The sequence below is a fragment of the Leguminivora glycinivorella genome, chromosome 22 (genome assembly GCF_023078275.1).
Source record: "Leguminivora glycinivorella isolate SPB_JAAS2020 chromosome 22, LegGlyc_1.1, whole genome shotgun sequence".
NCBI classification, from domain to species: domain Eukaryota; kingdom Metazoa; phylum Arthropoda; class Insecta; order Lepidoptera; family Tortricidae; genus Leguminivora; species Leguminivora glycinivorella.
The window spans coordinates 8,672,982-8,697,152 of NC_062992.1; the positions used below are offsets into that span (position 1 = coordinate 8,672,982).

The 24,171-nt window shown below is 36.6% G+C and overlaps 2 protein-coding genes across 2 annotated transcripts; both read left to right on the top strand.

Annotated features, from left to right (window-relative positions):
- The first annotated feature begins 140 nt into the window (after positions 1-140).
- On the top strand, positions 141-2,545 carry LOC125237873 (divergent protein kinase domain 2A). Its single transcript, XM_048145102.1, has 3 exons — positions 141-998; positions 1,356-1,537; positions 1,730-2,545. Exons 1-3 carry the CDS (start codon positions 390-392, stop codon positions 2,163-2,165), a joined length of 1,227 nt encoding a protein of 408 aa, XP_048001059.1. The 5' UTR covers positions 141-389; the 3' UTR covers positions 2,166-2,545.
- A 710-nt stretch (positions 2,546-3,255) lies between these two features.
- LOC125238096 (G patch domain-containing protein 1 homolog) lies at positions 3,256-23,313 on the top strand. The gene is made up of 10 exons (XM_048145384.1): positions 3,256-3,401; positions 3,481-3,671; positions 4,648-4,783; positions 7,822-8,003; positions 8,690-8,908; positions 9,931-10,080; positions 14,262-14,265; positions 15,060-15,495; positions 16,143-16,346; positions 22,424-23,313. The coding sequence occupies exons 1-10, from the start codon at positions 3,332-3,334 to the stop codon at positions 23,307-23,309; spliced, it is 2,478 nt and encodes an 825-aa protein (XP_048001341.1). The 5' UTR covers positions 3,256-3,331; the 3' UTR covers positions 23,310-23,313.
- Positions 23,314-24,171: the final 858 nt, after the last annotated feature.

Below are 24,171 nucleotides of genomic sequence, written 5' to 3' on the forward strand. Positions count from 1 at the left end.
AACACATTGCTCTTGATTATTAAATGATGTACACTTGGCTTTATGATGCTTGCACACCAAGGTCCAAGTTTGTATGATACGCAAACCTTGCGCATGAATCGCATGATGTGTAGATTGATCGAGAATATCTAAGATTTGTAGCATTCGTTATCACTCTCACAGGTCCTGTAAAAAAGCGCGTTGTCCTGCCTTTATTTAATTTACTACGCACTGTGTGCAAACAACTGCTGATTGATTGACAGTGTAAACTCGGATTATTCTTATTTATTGACGTTCAATTGTCAAACGAAACGATAATAGTTTTCGGCTCGCCTAAATTTAAAGCCTTTTTCCGAAAATTTCGTTGCTCGAATTGACTAATAATAAACCCGGATCAAATAACTCGAACAATGGGCATACTATACAAGCGATTTCTGCGACGGCGATTACTAGCACGCCTTTTACTAATGATCATAGTGTTTATGATTTCCTTTTCAATTTCCGTCTTACTATTCGGCGATTTTAAATCCCCTGTGGTGATGCGTATTACTGATTTAGACCGGTGCCCAGCCTGCTACGGAGTATCCGTTTGCCCAGAGCTTTATTCAAATCAGATAATGCTGGAAAGCGGGAATCATTGGGCACGCATGTTCAACGCTAAGAATGTGTACTACGGGTACACAAAGTCGCATCGTCGAGTAGTTTTAAAGAAGTTAGCACAGAATTGGGAGCTTCAGGAGTTCGACTCGAAGCTTTGTAAGAGTTGGCAACTGAATGAGAATTGTAAACCTAGAGATTTGTTAAATATGAGTAATATTGTTAGTAAAATCAAGGATCTGGTTAGTTATAACTTCAGTTGGCCGGATACGGAGCCAAGGAAGGGGTTAGTGTTCTGCCCGTACTCTGCAGGCATCGTGGATTTCATAAATACTAATAACATCAAGTTGACAGAGTCTGCACCTGACATGATGAATATATGGACAAGTTTGAGCATTAACCCAGAACCTTTGATATTGAAGGTAATTTTTAAACAACTTTTTATTTTAAATTAACTCCTTATTTTAGTGTACTGTGTATGGTAAATAAGTATTCTGCATTGTAGCCTGTTGATTGTTTTGGGTTTTAAAAGATATAACTTGTTTCATTTGTTAAGGTTTCACTGTCAATAAATATTTTAATCATTTCACTCATTTCATTTGACAATTTAGTTATTTAATCTTTTTAGGTCTGTAAGAAAATGTTTGATGTGCTGATATTAAACAAAAATTTAACTTTTAACTCACTAAACATAGCTTCTCACTCAAATAATTTCATAGAATAACTTTTGATGTCAACAGTCCGATGCCTACTTCTTATAATATGTTGCTACTTTCCAGGTGATACCAAAATCCAAAGGCTGGCCGGTCCCAGCTTACGGAGGGGTGTGTGGCAGGATCGTTATTGAAGCCCATGAAGGAGAATCTTTATCATCACTCCTGAATGTCCCCTGGCCCAGAAAACTCAAGTTTGCCAAGAAGATCCTGGATGCTGCTATGGATTTCACTTTTAAACATGACAGGTTATTTTTTAGCATACTAAATTGATAAAATTTGCTTTGGAGTAAGTAACCATTTTCCAAAAATGTCAATCTCTTCCATATGATTTCTAAAACCTAGCCAGTAATACATATGTATACTGATCTGACGTCTTAATTTATATAAAAGTATTCCAAGTAAAATATCTAATTATTTCTTCATGATTATTGTTTCAGATTTCGCTTCTATCTTATGGACTGGTCTTTAGACAACATAGTAGCCAATGAAAAAGACGACATTTCCTTCGTAGACCTCGAAGATGTTATCATTCTTGACAAGCACATATACCCCGGGAAGGACCTACCATCCTGGTACGAACGGTACAGCAGAGAGATCACAGGTTCTGGATTCACATTCTCCATCGAAAACATGTGTAAACACCATCTTAGTGACCATAATCTTTGGGCCGCTTGCTACATTTTAGCTGGCGATGACATGCCACTCTTGTACCCTATACCTAAGGATGTCAATGCGTACAGGCCTTATTTAGACAAGCTTTTAAAAGGCTGTTTGAACGGGGAGGACAGGTTTAGTAGTATAACCAAGTTGCAACATGTCGTTAAAGAGATGTTGATGGATGAAAAGATTGTTGGTACTATGAGTGTGAGATGATAATTAAGGAAAAAGAGTTGATAATCCAAATGATCTCATTAACAAGCAGATAGCTGTTGGTATGTATGCACCAAGGACTGTCTTACTTTATGGTGATTTAAAACAAGATTAAGGAGTGTAATATATGAACTTGATGAGCAAACAATATGGCGTTTCTTAAAGAAGATTATTTTTATTGATAATACTTATTAATTTCCTATATTTACGGTTTATTGATTACTCAATACATATAATATAACTTTTAAGAGACTAGAATTGATTTTGAATCTCATTTGTTTTGAGTTATACTGTGATATCCGTTTATACATTTAAGCGAGGTTGTATACTGATACTAGTATTTTGCATTTTACGAAATTGTATCGAAACAATAAACATAACTGAAGAAACTGTATTTAAATTTAGCTATAAACTGTATAATGTTTGGATTGGTATGGATATTATTGGATCTATATTGTATAGCTACATCCTTAAATTAGGTGACAATTTTGAACCAGTGACCAAAAACCCACTGCAAAAATATAACGTTATGCTCTCCAGCAAGTCCAGCAACCCCACTTAGCGTTTTGGATGTTTTTAATTTACGAGGATTTAGTACACAATTTTTTGAATTGTACTTGAAATAATTAGTAGAATCGGCAGCGACCTCTATTTGCCTCTATTTCTAACAATCTTTATTTTTTTTTAAATAAGTACAGGGTTGTACAGTTGTCCACAAAGAGTAATATATATATGACTAGCTTTTGTCCGTGGCTTCCACAAACTACTAAGAAGATACTACGTGTGGCTTCGCTCCTCGCGTTAGAAAGAGACAAAAAGTAGCCTATGTCACTCTCCATCCCTTTTGCCGTGAAAGACGGACAAACAAACAGACACACACACTTTCCCATTTATAATATTAGTATGGATTTCGCACCAAAGCGTATGCAGTAGAATTAAAATTAATACTGCCATTTACAACATTTTAGGTTTTTAAAATCATTCGATTTGGTTGAAGTGGCTGACTGCTCTATTGTTTTGGATTAATTACACGAATACAAAAAAAACGAAATGTCACTGACGTTACTGTCAGATCTTTATAGATTAAGGTTATGTTTTGGTCGATATTTATTTACGAGCCTAAAAATAATTGATAACTCCTACCAATAAATAATTCAACCTAATCAAAAATGAGTAGTTCAGACTCCGACGAAGAGAATGTTATACGATATGGAACACCTTTGGAACCGTACGAAGAAGGTTAGGAGAAATCGTAACTTTGCAGGAAAAAATATCATCGCTGTTTCTCTTGTTGTAACAATAACTTCGTATTTTTTAGATGAAATACCTTCAAAGCGGAAGTATCAGCAGCCGCCAGACCAGTTTGCAGTGGATGAGCACGGCCGGCGGCGTTTCCACGGCGCTTTCACTGGGGGCTTCTCGGCTGGGTTTGGGAACACCGTGGGCAGTGCTGAAGGCTGGACACCGGCTACGTTTAAGAGCAGTAGGAGCGATAAGGCTCAGCTTTCTGTAAGTATAAAATTGTGGCTACAGGTCCTTTAGACCCTAACTTACTAGAAAAAAAGTACTAACCTAAATGTTGATTAGAAAGGAAGTGTGGCATTAAAAGTTACATATTGAGTAATAACTATTCGAGGGAGGAGTAACACGGCTAGACATAGTCCGAAACGAGTACGTTTGTGGCAGCTTTAAGCTGGCCCCAATACCTGAAAAGCTTACAGAAAACCATCTAAGGTGGTTTGGGTATGTGATGCGTAGGGATGATGAGTATGTCGTCAAAAGAGCTCTCGAACTGCCGGAGAGCCCTCCGTCAACATGGTGGACCAGCATGGCCAAACTCCATAAAACTAATAATTTACCTGACCCGACAACCCTTGACAGAATGTTATGGCGCACAGTAATTAGGAGAGCCAACCCCACTTAAAGTGGGAAGGAGCAAGGAAGATGAAGAAGATTGAGTAATAACTATTTCTCAGCATTAAAGGATTGATTTTACGCAGAAAAGTGTTATTTCGTCACTACTTTAAAAAAAATCTCGTATCTCACACTGCTCCTCAAAGTTAAAATGCAGTAAGTCTATATGCATTGCATACATACTTATTACATTTTTCTTTTCATTGACAGAAGAAGATACAAGTTTTTTTCAAAGTAGTGACGATTTAAACAATAGAATTTGCAAACAAAATCTCATTACTTTCCAACCTAGAATACAAAGTTAGTTCTTGGTAACAAGACAACAATAAAAATTTCCTATATTACATGTACCCATTACAGAAAAGGATGTTGGAAAATCTTATAGTTTATTTAAGTGGATTTTTACAATGAAACACAAGTATAAAACTTATATTTTTAACATGTATGAAACCAATATTAATGAACTAAATATTGGAAGGAAGTCTTTAGCATTTTTACTAAATATGTCACACCCACATCTGCTACTTTTTACCCAAAGGATAGCTTACAACCATTTTTTGTCAATTTCTAGAGACAACGCCCTGAAGACTTCATGGACGATGAAGACCGCGGAGAGCATGGCATAGCCCCAAGACTAATGGAGACACAGAGTGAATTCACCGGAAGAAAAAGACAGCATACAAGATACCACGACGGGCCTATACCAGGTGAGATTTATAACCTCCTTATTCATAAACATACTCTAAAGTTATCAAGCCGATAAAGTTCGTTTGTCCTTTTCTATCACACCAATATGTCGGAAAGGGACAAAAGAATTTTATCAGTGTGATAAGTTTAGAGTATGTTTATGAATAAGGGGGTAAGTCTGTGACATATAGAATTTTTAATTAAGCAGGGATAGGTTTGACTTTTAAACTGGATATTTAGGGTTCAAACAAAACTAGGGTTGTACCTAAAAGTTTTTGTAAACTTAGGCATGCATCCATACTAATATTATAAATGGGAAAGTGTGTGTCTCTTTGTTTGTCCGTCTTTCACGGCAAAACGGAGCGACGAATTGTCGTGATTTTTTAAGTGGGATATAGTTGAAGGGATGGAGAGTGACATAGGCTACTTTTTGTCTCTTTCTAACGCGAGCGAAGCCGTGGGCAAAAGCTAGTAACGTAAAAGCTAGTAATAAAATATAATAACTTAAAAATAAAATTTCAAGTTTTATATAAGTCACAAGCAGTGTTTGCTATTGATCCAGGCTTCCTGAATCTCAAGGGAAGTCTTAGTAAGCTGATGTTTTTGATTTGCAGAATTCCAGTTTTGATGCTGGAAACTGTTAATTTTTTGTACATTGTCCATATTTTAGAGCCATCAAAATTCGTTAGCAACACAGAACTATATTTAGATAGAAGAAACAAGTTCATCTATTTGTATAGAGGCCGAGCGTGTCAAATTTTGTACTGAAGTTGTTTCTTGCCTGTAATTTTAAATATGTCTCAGGCTCTTGATTGTTCATAATTTTTGTGTTGTTGCAATTGAATATCACGTAACGAGACATTTTTTATGTTTTGATTGACTTCATCTTACAAAAATTGACGCCCGAAAGCTGCAAGCTGCGATTAAAGACGGACAACTCAGTGGATTTCACCGAGTTCATTTGACACGCTAAGTAGATACGTTTGCTTGATCTATGGTATATATGACATCTGTGGTTAGCAACATTTTTGTGAAATGTCAAAGGGCCTGGCCGGACTGCCATGGTAAAATCGCCCCTGGCTAAATATGAAATATTGATATGCAGGATTATTCGTATTGTTACTACATGTACTACTACTGAATATTATGCCTCAAACTATTTCCGTTTATGAAAAAAATTAAAAAAAAGAAATTTTGTTTTTTATTTTTTTCTTTAAAACCGCGTATCCGATTAACTTGTTCTTTGGATATTTTATAGATATATTAGGGATACATCAATTAAAAAAAAATTAACTTCCTGACTTTTTGTTAAGTACATTTTTTTTTAAATTTATGTTTAAAATTTTTTTTTTTTACCACATACGAGTTAGCGACACCTACTATATTTTCATATAATAATCGCGATTTTATACTCTATTACATATATTTTTATCAAAAATATTAGTTTGGATCAACAATGTCAAAATAAGTTATTTATGTATTATTATTACCCTTTAGTACTTAGTACGTTGCTCCTGGAAAGTGATGTATGAAAATTTTGGCATAATTAATGGAAGATTTTTTTTTAATTGGGATATGTACATTATAGGCCGAAGTTATTTTTCATCAACCCTCCCCACCCCTCCCCCCTCTGCGTCACCCATCTACCCCCCCTTAAAGAGCCGAAAATGCGATTTTTCTCGATTTCTGACAAAACCGATTAAGATACAGAAAAAGCGTGTAGGAACGAAGTAATCCTTAATAAATTTACTACAAATCTCTCATAAACACTTTAGTGCTAGCACTTATAGTTTTCGCGCAATCCGTCACGAAAGTTGCTCCTTTCTTCAATTTTCTTTAATGAATGAAAAGTTTTCTCCTTATATGTTTACGAAATCATCGGTTTGATAGTACTAAAATATTATAAACTCAAGAATTAATTTCAGGGGAAAAAATCACTACCATGGACGGGACTTGAACTCACGGCCTCTAGATTGATAGATATGATAGATAAATAACGCTAGGGGTACCATTGATTCATATAGTAGAAAGCTGAAAGATTCGCTAACTTGAGATGAGCTTTTGGTGGCTCAGTTGGTAGAGCCCTCGAGTTTCTATTCAGAAGCCGTGAGTTCAAGTCCCATCCATGGTAGTGATTTATCCCCTTAATTTAATTATAGTCATGAGTTTACAATATTTTAGTCGTATCAAACAAATTTCGACGATTTCGTAAGCATTTTGGGAGAACACTTTAATATTCTTTAAAGAAAATTGCAGCAAGGACCAACTTTCGTGACGGATCACGCGAAAACTATAAGAGCTAGCACTAAAGTGTTAATGAGAGATTTGTAGTAAATTTATTAAGGATTATTTCGTTGCTACACGTTTTTTCTGTATCTTCAACGGTTTTGTCAATAATTTAGAAAAACTGCATTTTGGGCTCTTTAAGGGAGGGTAAAGGGGTGACGCAGAGGGGGAGGGGTAGGGAGGGTTGATGAAAAATAACTTCGGCCTATAAAGTACATATCCCAATTAAAAAAAAATCTTCCATTAATTATGCCAAAATTTTCATACATCACTTTCCAGGAGCAACGTACTAAGTACTAAAGGGTAATATAATACATAAATAACTTATTTTGACATTGTTGATCCAAACTAATATTTTTGATAAAAATATATGTAATAGAGTATAAAATCGCGATTATTATATGAAAATATAGTAGGTGTCGCTAACTCGTATGTGGTAAAAAAAAAATATTTAAAACATAAATTAAAAAAAAAATGTGCTTAACAAAAAGTCAGGAAGTTCATTTTTTTTTAATTGATGTATCCCTAATATATCTATAAAATATCCAAAAAACAAGTCAATCGGATACGCGGTTTTAAAGAAAAAATAAAAAACAAAATTTCTTTTTTTAATTTTTTTCATAAACGGAAATAGTTTGAGGCATAATATTCAGTAGTAGTACATGTAGTAATAATACGAATAATCCTGCATATCAATATTTCATATTTAGCCAGGGGCGATTTTACCATGGCAGTCCGGCCAGGCCCTTTAATGTGAATGTATTTCTTTCAGGTGAGCCAGTACTAGAACAGTTAGTCCGAGCAGTCCACGAGACAGCTGCAGTGCGTATGCTACGTGCCATGGGATGGCGACCAGGACAGGGCACTGGAGAACGGCTCAGCCGCAGACAGAAGAACATTGCGAAAGAGCAGCACAAGGTGTACGGGTGCTACATGCCTGAGGAATTGCGACCTGTGAGTTTCTTTACCATTCATACCTTTCTTGTGTGTAAATACTCAACATTTGATTGGTGGATTTTGAAGTTTGCTGTTAGAAAGATCTGGCGCCTCAGTATCGTCGTCTGGCCAAAATAAAAAACGATTCAGAAAACCCTGTGGAATAACCCTTATTCTGTGGAATGACTCATTTGTGTGTCCTTATTCTATGAGTTTTTTTTACTTACTTACTTTGTTACCCAAAATGAGTCTTGCCCCAACACAAGAGCACGTTACTTTTCTCTATCCAGAGCGATATCAGGTCAGCTTTCGCCGACGCCAAGTTCACGGAGATCTGCCTCCACTATCTGCCCAACGATATTTAGGATAGCAAACATACCTACTTAGCTTGTCAAATGAACTCGCTCATATCAGTCATATCCCCTCAGTTGTCCATCTTTAATCGCAGCTTGCAGCTTTCGGGCGTCAATTTTTATAAGTTGAAGTCAACAAAAATGTCAAAAACATAAAAAAATGCCTCGTTTTGTGATATTTAACTGCAACAACACAAAAATTATGAACGCTCAAGGGCCTGAGATATATATCCAATCACAGGCAAGTAACAACTTCGGTACGATGTCTAACACGATCGGCCCCTATACAAATTGATGAACTTATTTCTTGATTTTCTTTTATGTGTTTTAATATTGGTTATTCTCTTTCAGACAACAGACCCGCAGTCAGACAGCTCAGACTCTGAGTTCGAATACGACACACTATTCGCACCCGACGATTACGAGCCTTATGTCCTAGCTCAAAAGAGCGATCGCTTCGGGCTGGGGTATTCGGGGCTCAGCAGACACTCTGTGCTGGGCAGTATGGCGGGGGAGTATGGACAGGCCGGTAGCTCCAGTCATTTGGTTATGAGGGATAAAGGGAAAAAGGTATGATTACTAGCAATACTGTAAGTAATTAAAAGGTTGAAGTAACTAAACGCAAAAACGTGACAGTCACTTGAGTAAGGAGATATTATCAGGTTGATGAACACTATTACTTGTAAAACTTTTACTTTATACTCGAACTGGCTCACCGTCACTGCATTCCCGGTGTTTTATAACAATCCAAGATGGCGGGAATCAGTGACTAGTACGAGTCAATTGATATTTTTTAATACGCTCATCATAAATAACAATAAGATAATTCAAAATATAAGCCATTAATAAATAATTACTCTTACATTTGACAGAATGTTTATGTTATGTTAACTTCTACGACTTTCACGCACTATTTTGAATGGACGCGTTCAAGTTATGTTAAGGCCGTGTTCCACGTTTGCGTCCGTGGCCCACAAATGGTCTCGCCGGAAGTTCAGCGCTGACTGTATGGTTAGCATTATGCTTAGGCATGGGACCATTTCGTGGTAAACGATAATTTTATATTATGTTATAATAATTAAATATGGTTGTTTGTACTGTAATACCTATTTGTAATGTTTACCACGGATAAACGATTTCTATTCAATTTTTTTTCCCCTCACTAGCTCGGAAACACGTGTTTTGTCCTTTAATACCAGCGGGTAAAAACGCATTTTATTCACTAGTGGGTAAAGTAATTTGACCTTGAATAAAGTCAAATTAAATGCTTTAAAATTGATAAAAGTAGGTGAATCTAGTAATAAAGATGATTTACCACCTGTGGAACTACTGGGAGCAGTGATAAACGCATTTTTTGCGTTGTAGTTTCCTCGCTATAGTGAGGGGAAAAGTTTTGTGTTACACTCGGGTGCAAATGTATTTTACTTCTCGTGTATTAAGAAAACTCGCAAGTTCAGGATTCTATTCTCGAACCACTCGCTTCGCTCGTGGTTCAACTATAGAATCCTTTCACTTGCTCGTTTTTCAATTCCACACTCGGCGATAAAATACAACTTTGCCCCCTTGTATAACAAATAACTATTTCTTTACAGGTATCCATCAGAGGCCAAGCTTTCGGCGTAGGGGCCTTAGAGGCAGACGATGAAGACATATACGCCACTGAAGATATGTCTCACTACGACTTCTCACTAGGGGGACCCACTGAGCAGAAACAGAAACCTAAGGGCAAACAGGAGAGCAATGTAAGATTCATTTATAAAATATGTTTTCATCGCAGCAACTGGTAAAGGCTTACTTTGCTATTCGAAAACGGATAGCAAAATTGCGTTTTATCCACAAGAGTGCAAAGCAATTTCATACAAATTTTAACATGATGTCTTAAGCTGGCTGGTATAATTTACCTAATAAATTATGATTTTCAATCATAAATATTGAATAAGTTGATGGATTTGATTTAATTTCATGTTTTATACATAGTTAGTATTTTGTTCGTGTTGGTGTTTCACCGGTGGCAAAGTTTCTTTAACCTTCGTGCCTTGAAACCCTCGCAACGCTCAAGATTCCACTTTTTAATTTCAATATTGGAATCTTTCGTTTGATCGGGTATCAATATTGGCACATGCGGTTAAACAACATGTTTGCCCCATTGTAAAACAAATAACTATTAATATAGTGAAATGCAGTTCGGTTTTTGTCACAATGTAAACCTAAATCCAATTTTGGCTGTCGTTATTCGATCTTTTCGTTTATTAATATATTTCTTACTAGCTTCTGCCAGTGGCTTCGCTCGCGTTAGAAAGAGACATAAATTAGCCTATGTCACTCTCCATTCCTTTAATTCTATGTATATAAGTATGTATTTATCTATTTAAGTATGTATATCGTCGCTTAGCACGCATAGTACAAGTTTTGCTTAGTTTGGGGCTAAGTTGATCTGTGTAAGGTGTCCCCAATATTTATTTAATTATCTCCACTTAAAAAATCACGTCAATTCGTCGCTCCGTTTGGCCGTGAAAGACGGACCAACAAACAGACACACACACACTTTCCCATTTATAATATTTGTATGGGTACTTTTATATGACCCTACCGACTGAGCCAGTTCTCACTTTTATTTGAAACGCTATGATATGAATATAAACCACCAAACCAAGAGCCTTATTTAACCAACATTAACTTATAGCCTGACAAGTTTTTATTTGACCCTCGCCACGTTGCGGATTTTCAGCTGAACTAATTTCTTTTACTGGCAAGGATTAATATTTGACACCCGTCGTCGAAAGTCATTGAATGTCAGTGATGTAAACGAGAAGTAAATATTATAGATTTTCTAACGGTTTTATCGCAAATATGCCCAAAATAATATTTAAAAAAGTGAAAATAATTATACTTAACAAGATAAATTACTAACAACAAAAAAGAATGAAGGATTTCACAGTATTTCGATAACAATGTTCCGAAATCGGTTGTTGACATGTCCGGTACTGACAATGTATAGTGCAGTTCTCCTGTACTGATTATTTAATTTCGATTTAGCTTAATATATTTTTTGTTCTTATTTAAGGTGTCTGTAGCTCAGCCGTGAAAATGATTTATAGAAATAAGGAAGCCGTTACATCATTGACACCAGTATAAAACAAGGTCCCACGCAAAAACAAAATAAACATCGACGACTTGGATAAAGGCACAAGATTCATGGATTTTAGGCTGTACGGAAACAAGTAGCGAGTATTTAAACCATGCTTATTAAACTTTGATTCTCTAAAACCCTGTTTTCATTTTCTACAAATATTTACGCGAAACCAGTACACGCTGTCCCCATTATACATGACGTCCGAACATTATTGCCATATGAAAGCGGTTTGTAGCGACACTCTTTCAGGGTCAAATAAAATCTTGTCAGGCTATACAACTAGGGAACAAATCAAATGATTTTTTCGAATATTTTTGATTTGTTCTTTTTTCAAGTAGTCACACTACTATATATAAGTTATAAATTGAAATAGATGTCATACACGAAAGAAAAAAAAACGGCAAGGCCCACTGGTCGCCGAGCCGAGTTTATAATTTATATATGTATTGTATAGTAGTGTGACTACTTGAAAAAAGAACAAATCAAAAAATATTCAATAAAATAATTTGATTTGTTCCCTAGTTGTAATGTCCTATAATATTTACACATACATACATACAATCACGCCTGTATCCCATAAAGGGGTAGGTAGAACACATGAAACTACTAAAGCTTCAGTGCCACTCTTGGCAAATAAGGGGTTGAAAGAAAACGAAACTGTGACATTGCAGTGACAGGTTGCCAGCCTCTCGCCTACGCCACAATTTAACCTATATCCCATTGTCGCCTTCTACGACACCCACGGAAGAAAGGGGGTGGTGAAATTCTTAACCCGTCACCACACAGGCAATATAACACACAGGTAATATTTATTTATTTATTTTAAAATTGTAGGCCAAGCTCAGTAGCATTAATTTATCTGCACCTGTTTGGGTGCCCTCTATTTCGCCTATCATTAATTCGCATAATTTGAATTCGCATAACAGATTTGGCATAACATAATTGTTCATAACATTGAATAAGCATAATATTAAAAATGCATAATTCTTATTTCGCATAACAATGAATCTGCATAATTGAAATTTGCATACTATTATTTCGTATAACTTTAATTATCCTAAAATGAATTGCCATACTTTTATCTAACTGTATGGAGCAAGCGATTGGATCAATCAGGGGCTGATTTTCCAATTTCGAGCGCTCGATTTTGAGTGTTTAATTTTATACTGTCTCACTTATTAAGCATGAAAAAAATAGGGGTAAGTAAGGTACAGCGGGGCAAATCTCGAGTGGGGGGCAAATGTAACTGGTCAATTTCTTCCATGTTTTACAATGTTTGCATTATTAAAAAAAAATAAATGTTTATTTTTAAGAAACATACATGCATTTATGAACTTATCTGCTAATCTTAAATTAAAAAGATTATTTGAGTTAAGGAGTCTTTATTTTATTTATACATTACTTATTAAGTTTTTTCGTTTTTCATAAGTGTTTTTCAGAAAATAGAGTGTCTACCAGTTATGTAGTAAGCGTGTTCAGTGGGTACATGTAATAATGGAATAATGGAAATAGTGTAATAATGGAAAAAATGGATTAGTTACAATTGCCTTTTAGTCTAGATTTGCCCCGCTGTACCTTACTAAAGAAATTGAAAATGGATAGTATTTAAATAATATTATTTCATCGTTCAGATTTTCGCAGATCGCACGTGCCGATACTGATACCCGAGCAAGCGGAAGATTCCAATATTGAACCGCGAGCGTAGCGAGTGGTTCAAAAAGTGGAATCTTGAGCGTTGCGAGGGTTTCAAGGCACATTAACCTTCGTACGGCACGTTAAACATTGCCACCGAGTTTGAAAACCAAATTTTTCACCACCCCAACACGAACAAAATACTGACTATAAAACATCAAACTAAATCAAATCCATCGATTTCTTCAATATTTATGATTCAAAATCATCATTTATAGGTAAAATTCTATCAGCTAGCTTAAGACATCAAGTTAAAATTTGTATGAAATTACTTTGCACTCTTGTGGATAAAATGCAATTTTGCTATCTGTTTTCGAACAGAAAAGTAAGCCGTTACCCGTTAGTGTGGTGAAAATATAATTTTCTTGTATGCCATTTAAACATTCTACGAAACAAAGTTATGCTTATTATACTTATACCAATTCATCGTTATAACAATTTACATTATGCGCATTAGCATTATACGAAATCTGTTATGCGAAATAATGATATGCGTATTAAACGTTATGCGTAATAAACGGTATGCCAATTCATATTAGGAGTATTCAGTTATGCGAATTAATATAGACCCTTACTGTTTTAAATACATTTCTATTTGTTCAAATTATTGATAAACAAACATAAACTCATTTTGCACTCGATCTAAATATAAAACACATACATTCCACCATTCCAAATCATTCTAGGTATTCTGTTATTCGCTGACTGAGTGAATAAGTGAATGAATGGAATGAGTTACACGCTGTTACACGCTGACAGAATGTTACGCTCTGCGTGAGCGGCATTCCACGCAAAGTAACAATAACTGAGTGTTACGCGCTGTCAGTTGGAAGTCGCATTAGAAGTTCCACTTCAAAAATATTGCATGTGCCTTATTTGTGTTTAGTATTTTAGACAATAATTAGTTTATACTATGTATTTAAGAGACTGAGCAACACGTCTTGTACACTGATCATTTAGGCACTTTTATATGTATTTGGATTACCTGTAACCTTATTATCACTTCACAAATATCCGCAAAGTGGTAATAAATAAAATAAAACCTAGCTGTAAACTATAAAAGTCCCCCACAATAAAATTATCCGAACGTTTTAACAGGACGGTTAGAACAACTGCAACTGACCTTTGAAATGTGCAATAAACCTATTAAATACTAGCTTTTGCCAGCGGCTTCGCTCGCGTTAAATTCAAAAATTGCGGAATGCTCCATACAAACCCCCCCCCCCCCCATTTTAGGAAAGTGGGGGGTTAGAAAGAGACAAAGTAGCCTTGTCACTCTCCATCCCTTCAACTATCTCCACCTAAAAAATCACGTCAATTCGTCGCTCTGTTTTGCCGTGAAAGACGGACAAACAATCAGACACACACACTTTCCCATTTATAATATTACTAGCTTTTGCCCGCGGCTTCGCTCGCGTTAGAAAAAGACAAAAAGTAGCCTATGTCACTCTGTATCCCTTCAACTATCTCCACCTAAAAAATAACGTCAATTCGTCGCTCTGTTTTGCCGTGAAAGACGGACAAACAATCAGACTTTCCCATTTATAATATTACTAGCTTTTGGCCGCGGCTTCGCACGCGTTAGAAAGAGACAAAAAGTAGCCTATGTCACTCTCTATCCCTTCAACTATCTCCTCCTAAAAAATCACGTCAATTCGTCGCTCCGTTTTGCCGTGAAAGACGGACAAACAAATAGACACACACACTTTCCCATTTATAATATTACTTTTCATAAACGTACATTTATCAATATAAAATTCGTTTGTCCCTTTCCGACGTATTGGTGGGATAGAAAAGGACAAACGAACTTTATCGACTTGATAACTTTAGAGTACGTTTATGAATAAGTTAGTATGGATAGTAAGCTTATGTTAAATTATAATTAATTTATTCCAGGACTCGGTCGCCACGACTTATCAGCCGAAGCCCGAGGTTCGCTTTTAGGCGAAACACCTATCCCCAAGACAAATACACTAGAAAACACAAAATTATCCCAAAAACCTGACCCCATAGCCCAACTTCTCGGCAGAAACGTCAACTTTGTCACAGATAGCACAAATACCATTGAAACAGATAATAAAACCACAGATAAAAAACCAGAAGACTTTATATCTATAAAAGATTCAGGAAAAGAAATACAAAAAGTGTTCAAACCTTTTGTAAGTGATCCGGCGAAGCAAGCGCGGTACGAGAAGTATTTGAAAAACAAGGACAGCGTGCTAGAGATAGGCGAGACGGATAGATTGACGGCGTGGGAGAGGAATAGAGAGATTTCGGAGTTTGAGCAGGCTGCTAAGCTGTATAAACCGCTTTCTGGTGTTATGGGGGACAGGTATGTACTTTTCACATTTACGTATTGCGAAATTAATAAAAGAATTAAGAATTTAATGATTTAATGAATTTGACGACCAGTCTGGCCTAGCGGGCAGTGACCCTGCCTGATAGCCACGGTCCTGGGTTCAAATCCCGGTAAGGGCATTTATTTGTGTGATGAGCACAGATATTTGTTCATGAGTCATGGACGTTTTCTATGTATATAAGTATTTGTATATTATATTATGTATATCGTTGTCCGAGTACCCACAGTACAAGCCTTCTTGAGCTTACCGTGGGACTCAGTCAATCTGTGTAAAAATGTCCTATAATATTTATTTAATGACACCCTCTTTTATTATATCTATAACTTATTGTAAAACTAAAAGTTAGTTGTAACTATTCACGCCTAAACCAGTCTTTGGCATGAAATAAAACTATGGAAACGGATTAAATCGCGTATAATGAATTTACAATTCATCCCGCACTTTACAGCATCAACGCCACAGCGTTGCAGCACTTTGCCGCAACGTCGGGATGAATTGTAAATTAATTAGAGGTATTCGCGATTTAATCCGGTTCCCAAATTTTTATTTCATGAGTAACTATCGCGGTAACCGAAGACAGTCTTTGGCAGTCAAAGTGCTAACGAAAACCCCCCACCAGATTCACCCACGCGTCAGAACCGGACGACGCGGTCAACCCCCTCACTGCCGTGGCGCGCAGCGCGACTAACTACGGTCTAGCCACGCCCGAACAAATAGAGGCGGCGCGAATAGGCGCGTATGGCGTGATAACACGCCGCGAGACAATATGGCGGCCGGAGGCTATAGTGTGTAAAAGATTCAACGTGGCCGATACACTGGCGAGGTATGTTACGTTTTTTTATCCTTGTAATTAGAGATGGGCCGAATATGGACTTTGCCGAATACGAATATTCCTCCGAACATTCGGTTCAGCTGTTACCGAACCGAACGTTAGGCCGAATATACGGTTACGCCATATTTTTAAAGGGGATATTGAAATTGAAACTATTAAATGATTGATAATGGTTACATATTCTATGATTTAGTGGTTAACTAAAACTTAGTTAAAACAATTATGAACTCTTGACAACTCTTAAACGACGATATCTTAAACTTATATACAAAACAGTTGTATTTATATTTTGACGCATAGGTTTCTCTGTTTTTAGCAGTTCCTTAAAATCTACTAAAATAGGACCTTATTATCCAATGGAATACGTAAGATTCCATTTTCCGAATAATCTTTACTTGTAATGTTTGAAATAATTTTAACAATTTTTTTTGAAATCCTTTCCGATTTTTATAGATTAAATAAATATATTCCTAATTTGATCACTCAATCAAATAAATAAACAAAGTGTGTGGTGCAACAAACAAAAATACACAAAAGATAAATCACGCTTAATAACTAAAACAGGCAAGTAAGGTTAAATCAGATAATAATTATCGAAATACAATAATTTTTTCCACAATTTGAAATGTATTTCATTTTTTTTTATGCTACGTCGGTGGCAAACAAGCGTACGGCCCGCCTGATGGAAAGCGGTCACCGTAACCTATGGACGCCTGCAACTCAAAGAGTGTCACATGCGCGTTGCCACCCCATTAGAATTTTGTACATTCCCCTTTGCCGTGTTAAGAGCGCTATGACAAAAAAAGGCGATATATTGTAAAATGCACAATATTTATCGACAAAATTGTACACTTTACTCATACTAAAAGACAGTGAAAGTACTTGTTTCAGTTAGAACATCTTATTAACTGTCGGTTAAATAAAAAATATATGAAAAAAAAAGCTTTTTCAATTAGTAATGATTGTTTTTCTGATGCTCGTTTAGGAAAAACCGCGTGAAGCACAGAATTCGGAGCTCTTATTATGTACAATTTGATAAGATCACTCTCATAAATGAGGTAAATTTAAGTTCCAAATATCTTGTACTTAAGGCCCATTAAACAATATTTATCATTTAATCCTTTGAAATTGAGAAATTGAAAGTAAAACGAACTCAATTTTGTCTTGAAAATACATCGAAACAAGTGATCATTTCTCCGAAAATCTACATGTTATCGAAGTTATTTTAGTATATAAATAATCTGCACAATGTGCTTAAACTGCTGTTATCCATTTGTCGTTATAATATTTTATCATGATTTTTTGACAATTTTTTGAAAACTAGCCTTCCTGTCGCTATTTTACCGGCGACGGACGCCTGCGATTTCAGTGCCGCGCCGGAGCTCGAGCAGGTAAGACGTATGTCGCTTTGGTCTCCGAGTTTTCATCGCAAACGTCGAGAATATTTATTGTTGTGTGGGTCGGACGCCTTGTTTCTACACGGGCTATCCTCGCATTGTGTGTGTGTAAACAGCGACCAACGAATTTGATCCTAGATCCGTAAATATTTGCTTTTGTAATACTTTGTTATGTTTGAATGTTAAAGTATTACAACGTTGTGATGATAAAAATGTGAAAATTACAATACGGTCAAGATGATAAGACACATCAAGATGGTACTCGGGATCTGATGATGGAGCCAGAAGGTGGTCACCAGTACCAGTGAATCATGTAAGTAAACGACTTCGTGTTTAGGCTCGTTGGGTTCGTCTCAACAAGACCTTTGACAAGAGGTGGTACTCAGGGTCTGATGATGGAGCCAGATGGTGGTCACCAGTACCAATGAATCATATAACTAAACCCAGAGATGGGGAAATCGTAATCGATTCCGGATTACACGATTACTTGATTTTACTTTCTAATCTGACACTACTGGGTGTCAGATTACTTGTAATGTAATCAAGTGAAACGGTAAATTACCATTACATGTAAAGGAATCACTAATCATCTATACAATCATTACTATTACCAATAATTCGGAATCATAGTCGATTCAAAATAACTGAAATTATTGACTTGATTACATTCAGATTACGAATATGTAGTACCTCAGATTGCTGACTGTCACTTTGACACAAAAGTCATCATGAGTGTCGTAAAACAGGTTTTAGGGGGTGCTGATTCCAAAATTAATGACCAATGTGGAATCTGACATTGCTGACTGTCACTTTGACACAAAAGTCGTCATGGGTGTCGTAAAATAGGTTTTAGGGGGTGCTGATTCCAAAATTACTGACCAATGTTCAATCTGACATTGCTGACTGTCACCCTGACACAAAAGTCGTCATGGGTGTCGTAAAATAGGTTTTAGGGGGTGCTGATTACAAAATGAATGACCAATTTGGAATCTGACATTGCTGACTGTCACTTTGACACAAAAGTCGTCATGGGTGTCGTAAAATTGGTTTTAGGGGGTGCTGATTCCAAAATTAATGACCAATGTGGAATCTGACATTGCTGACTGTCACTATGACACAAAAGTCGTCATGGGTGTCGTAAAATAGGTTTTAGGAGGTGCTGATTCCAAAATTAATGACCAATGTGGAATCTGACATTGCTGACTGTCACTTTGACACAAAAGTCGTCATGGGTGTCGTAAAATAGGTTTTAGGGGTGCTGATTCCAAAATTAATGACCAATGTTCAATCTGACATTGCTGACTGTCACTTTGACACAAAAGTCGTCATGGGTGTCGTAAAATAGGTTTTAGGGGTGCTGATTCCAAAATTAATGACCAATGTGGAATCTGACATTGCTGACTGTCACTTTGACACAAAAGTCGTCATGGGTGTCGTAAAATAGGTTTTAGGGGGTGCTGATTCCAAAATTAATGACCAATGTTCAATCTGACATTGCTGACTGTCACTCTGACACAAAAGTCGTCATGGGTGTCGTAAAATAGGTTTTAGGGGTGCTGATTCCAAAATTAATGACCAATGTTCAATCTGACATTGCTGACTGTCACTTTGACACAAAAGTCGTCATGGGTATCGTAAAATAGGTTTTAGGGGTGCTGATTCCAAAATTAGTGACCAATTTGGAATCTGACATTGCTGACTGTCACTTTGACACAAAAGTCGTCATGGGTGTCGTCAAATAGGTATCCGGAGGTGTTTGAAAACTAATGACCAATTTGGAATCTGACACTGTTGACTGTCACTTTGACACAAAAGTGATCATGGGTGTCTTCAAATAGGTTTTCATGGGTACTAATCTCAATATTAATGATCAATTTGGAATCTGACATTGCTGACTGTCACTTTGACATAAAAGTCGTTATGGGTGTCGTCAAATAGGTTTCCAGGGGTACTGTGCAATGTCAGGTTCCAAATCGGTCATTACTTTTTAAATCATTTCATTAATTTTGGAATCAGTACCCCTAAAAACTATTTGACTACACCCATGATTCCTTTTGTGTCAAAATGACAATTAGCACTGTGAGATTCCAAAATAGTCGTTAATTTTGGAATCAGCAACCGCGGAAACCTTTTTGACGACACCCATGACGACTTTTGTGTCAAAGTGACAGTCAGCAATGTCAAGATTCCAAATCGGTCATTAATTTTCAAATCAGCACCTCCGGAAACCTATTTGACGACACCCATGATAACTTTTGTGTCAAAGTGACAGTCAGCAATGTTAGATTCCACATTGGTCATTATTTTTGGAATCAGCACCCCCTAAAACCTATTTTACGACACCCATGATGACTTTTGTGTCAAAGTGGCAGTCAGCAATGTTAGATTCCACATTGGTCATTAATTTTGGAATCAGCACCCCCTAAAACCAATTCTACGACACCCATGACGACTTTTGTGTCAAAGTGACAGTCAGCAATGTCAGATTCCACATTGTTCATTAATTTTGGAATCAGCACCCCCGCAAACCTATTTGACGACACCCATGACGACTTTTGTGTCAAAGTGACAGTCAGCAATGTCAGATTCCACATTGTTCATTAATTTTGGAATCAGCACCCCCGCAAACCTATTTGACGACACCCATGACGACTTTTGTGTCAAAGTGACAGTCAGCAATGTCAGATTCCACATTGGTCATTAATTTTGGAATCAGCACCCCTAAAACCTATTTTACGACACCCATGACGACTTTTGTGTCAAAGTGACAGTCAGCAATGTCAGATTCCACATTGTTCATTAATTTTGGAATCAGCACCCCCGCAAACCTATTTGACGACACCCATGACGACTTTTGTGTCAAAGTGACAGTCAGCAATGTCAGATTCCACATTGGTCATTAATTTTGGAATCAGCACCCCTAAAACCAAGTTTACGACACCCATGACGACTTTTGTGTCAAAGTGACAGTCAGCAATGTCAGACTCCACATTGTTCATTAATTTTGGAATCAGCACCCCCGCAAACCTATTTGACGACACCCATGACGACTTTTGTGTCAAAGTGACAGTCAGCAATGTCAGATTCCACATTGGTCATTAATTTTGGAATCAGCACCCCTAAAACCTATTTTACGACACCCATGACGACTTTTGTGTCAAAGTGATAGTCAGCAATGTCAGATTCCACATTGTTCATTAATTTTGGAATCAGCCCCCCCGCAAACCTATTTGACGACACCCATGACGACTTTTGTGTCAAAGTGACAGTCAGCAATGTCAGATTCCACATTGGTCATTAATTTTGGAATCAGCACCCCCTAAAACCAATTTTACGACACCCATGACGACTTTTGTGTCAAAGTGACAGTCAGCAATGTCAGATTCCACATTGTTCAGTAATTTTGGAATCAGCACCCCCGCAAACCTATTTGACGACAGCCATGACGACTTTTGTGTCAAATGACAGTCAGCAATGTCAGATTCCACATTGTTCATTAATTTTGGAATCAGCACCCCCGCAAACCTATTTGACGACACCCATGACGACTTTTGTGTCAAAGTGACAGTCAGCAATGTCAGATTCCACATTGGTCATTAATTTTGGAATCAGCACCCCTAAAACCTATTTTACGACACCCATGACGACTTTTGTGTCAAAGTGATAGTCAGCAATGTCAGATTCCACATTGTTCATTAATTTTGGAATCAGCCCCCCGCAAACCTATTTGACGACACCCATGACGACTTTTGTGTCAAAGTGACAGTCAGCAATGTCAGATTCCACATTGGTCATTAATTTTGGAATCAGCACCCCCTAAAACCAATTTTACGACACCCATGACGACTTTTGTGTCAAAGTGACAGTCAGCAATGTCAGATTCCACATTGTTCAGTAATTTTGGAATCAGCACCCCCGCAAACCTATTTGACGACAGCCATGACGACTTTTGTGTCAAATGACAGTCAGCAATGTCAGATTCCACATTGGTCATTAATTTTTAAATCAGCACACCCGAAAACCTATACTCGTGGTATATGCACTTGAAATGTGAAAGTGAAAATGCTAGAATGACATGTAAACCACGAAGTTGTATAGTCATATTGTTCATTGGTATTGGTGACCACCATCTGGCTCCATCATCAGACCCTGAGCACCACCTTGAAGTAATTAGAATTGTAATTGTCTTATTTTATCAATGTCATATTAATATATACTTTACTCTAATACTTATCATATAACAAAAGCAAATATTTGGGATGGGATCTACTTTTATAATTATTACTTTAATTTTTTAAATAAATTTTAACATAATTGATATTATTTCGCGCTATATTCTCGTATTTTCGTACAAAATAATGTTTATTAGAAACCAAAAGTTTATATCGAGATAGTAGATTGTGGTTGTTATCAAAATTCCATAGAAAGGATCAAGATTGTTTTGTCCATTATTGTAGTGCGAGCGAGTGATAAGACGTGCTAGAAAGGGTCGGCATATTGGGCTCGCGCGGCGGGTAAAATACCTAAATTCGCCCGACGCCGAAATGTTATAACGCTCTTAAATACACAGTAAAAAGGAGTCATTAAGTTGTTTTGAGATTGAAGAATGAAATTGATATAAATTACCAGTTTTTTTTTAAATTCACAAACTAAATTATATTTTATCCACAGGCCCGAATCGAAAAAAGAAGACAAACCCAAGGTTTCCTACTCCATATTCAATTATTTAGAATCATCAGTCCACGATAAAGAGAGCTTCGCCAAAGAACAACACACTTTCAGCGGCTCCAAGTCTTTAAACAGAGAAGAGAATAGAAGAGAAGTAGTCAAAGATAGAAATAACGAGAAAGTAACAGAGAAAGTTGCAGATAAAATAAATACTGATCCAAAACCTAGTACTAGTACAGATAATAGTTTCAAAAGACTTACAGTCGCTGAATTGTTTTTAAAAGAATCGGAAAAAGATTTAAAAAGCAAAGAGAATGTAGAAGTCGCAGAAACTATTAATAAGTTTGATAAAATGGATTTGTACAAATCTATTTTTCTTAGTGATAGTGAAAATGAAGAAGAAACAGCTAATGAAGATAATAAACCTAACGATGGAGCTAAAAGTAATGATAATACTACATCAATGTTTGATAGTATAAACGATTTTGTTGATGTACCAAAGAATGTTGAAAGAAATACATCACCACCTAGGGGCATATTTGCTAATATAGATTTTGACGAAATAAATTCATGGAAAAGAAATGCCGAGAAAAAAACAGATGAAAAAGTTGAAGAAACAAATAACACTGATGATAAATCTATAGAAGCAGATATGTATGGTCCTAAAATTCCAGATAATCTAAAGAAAAGATTAGAAGAGACAGAACGAGATAGAATTACAGAAAAGCCTACGTTTAGAAGTAAGAGTGAGAGAGAAGCTATAGAAATATCGTCGTCTAGCTCAGATTCTTGGGTGGAAGCTAGAGAGGTGAAGTCTAAGAAGAAGAAAAAGAAGAATAAAAAACAGAAGAAGGCTAAGAAGTCTAAACATAAGAAGAAAGATAGATAAGACGTTAATAAATAAGACGTTAATAATTGAAATTGCCTTTTTCTACTCCCGAACTGTTATTCGTCATTTACAGCGTCGTGCTTAGATCTTTAAAACTTAACTTTTAAGCGTCCGCCGGCTTCCGCGCACGCGCGCAGTAACGTAATAATTGAAAACGCATTGTTTGGCTCTGTGACCATGGTAACGCATTGTTATAACGATACTGCGCGCGTGCGCGGCAAGCCGGCGGGGGATGGCTTTGGGCAGCTGCGCTGGCAGTCCAAATACAGGAAACAGTGAGAATTTCACGAAAATTATTCTAGAAAACTATTAAAAACTAAATGCATGGTCTTAGAAAAAGTATTGTTCGGACGATCGGTCTGGCTCAGTCGGCAGTGACCCTGCCTGCTAAGCCGCGGTCCTGGGTTCGAATCCCGGTAAGGGCATTTGTGTGATGAGCACAGATGTTTGTTCCTGAGTCATGGATGTTTTCTATGTATATAAGTATGCATTTATCTATTTAAATAAGTATGTATATCGTCGCTTTGCACCCATAGTACAAGTTTTGCTTAGTTAAGTTAGCTAAGTTGATCTGTGTAAGGTGTCCCCAATATTTATTTATTTATTGTATGTAACGGTGTTTAACTGAGTCAAAAAATACTCGCGGCGTCTATTATAACAATTTTCGGCTTCGCCTCAAATTGTTACACCACTCATCTTTTTTGACCTCCTTTACCTGTTGCACAAAATACTATTATTTAATTTGCTGACACCAGCTTTATAATCTTTATTATATTTATGAATATAACATCGATTCTCAAATAATGTACCTACTTATTAAAAATACTGAACTAGACAAATCCAAAACAAATACTTAATGATT

Bases quoted from the DNA above. Each gene is read 5' to 3' on its own strand.
- LOC125238096 (XM_048145384.1), top strand. From the start codon at position 3,332: ATGAGTAGTTCAGACTCCGACGAAGAGAATGTTATACGATATGGAACA. The intron at 8,909-9,930 runs GTATGATTACTA...ATTTCTTTACAG, and splicing joins TGAGGGATAAAGGGAAAAAG to GTATCCATCAGAGGCCAAGC. The intron at 15,496-16,142 runs GTATGTACTTTT...ACCCCCCACCAG, and splicing joins TCTGGTGTTATGGGGGACAG to ATTCACCCACGCGTCAGAAC.
- LOC125237873 (XM_048145102.1), top strand. From the start codon at position 390: ATGGGCATACTATACAAGCGATTTCTGCGACGGCGATTACTAGCACGC. The intron at 999-1,355 runs GTAATTTTTAAA...GCTACTTTCCAG, and splicing joins CAGAACCTTTGATATTGAAG to GTGATACCAAAATCCAAAGG. The intron at 1,538-1,729 runs GTTATTTTTTAG...TTATTGTTTCAG, and splicing joins TTCACTTTTAAACATGACAG to ATTTCGCTTCTATCTTATGG.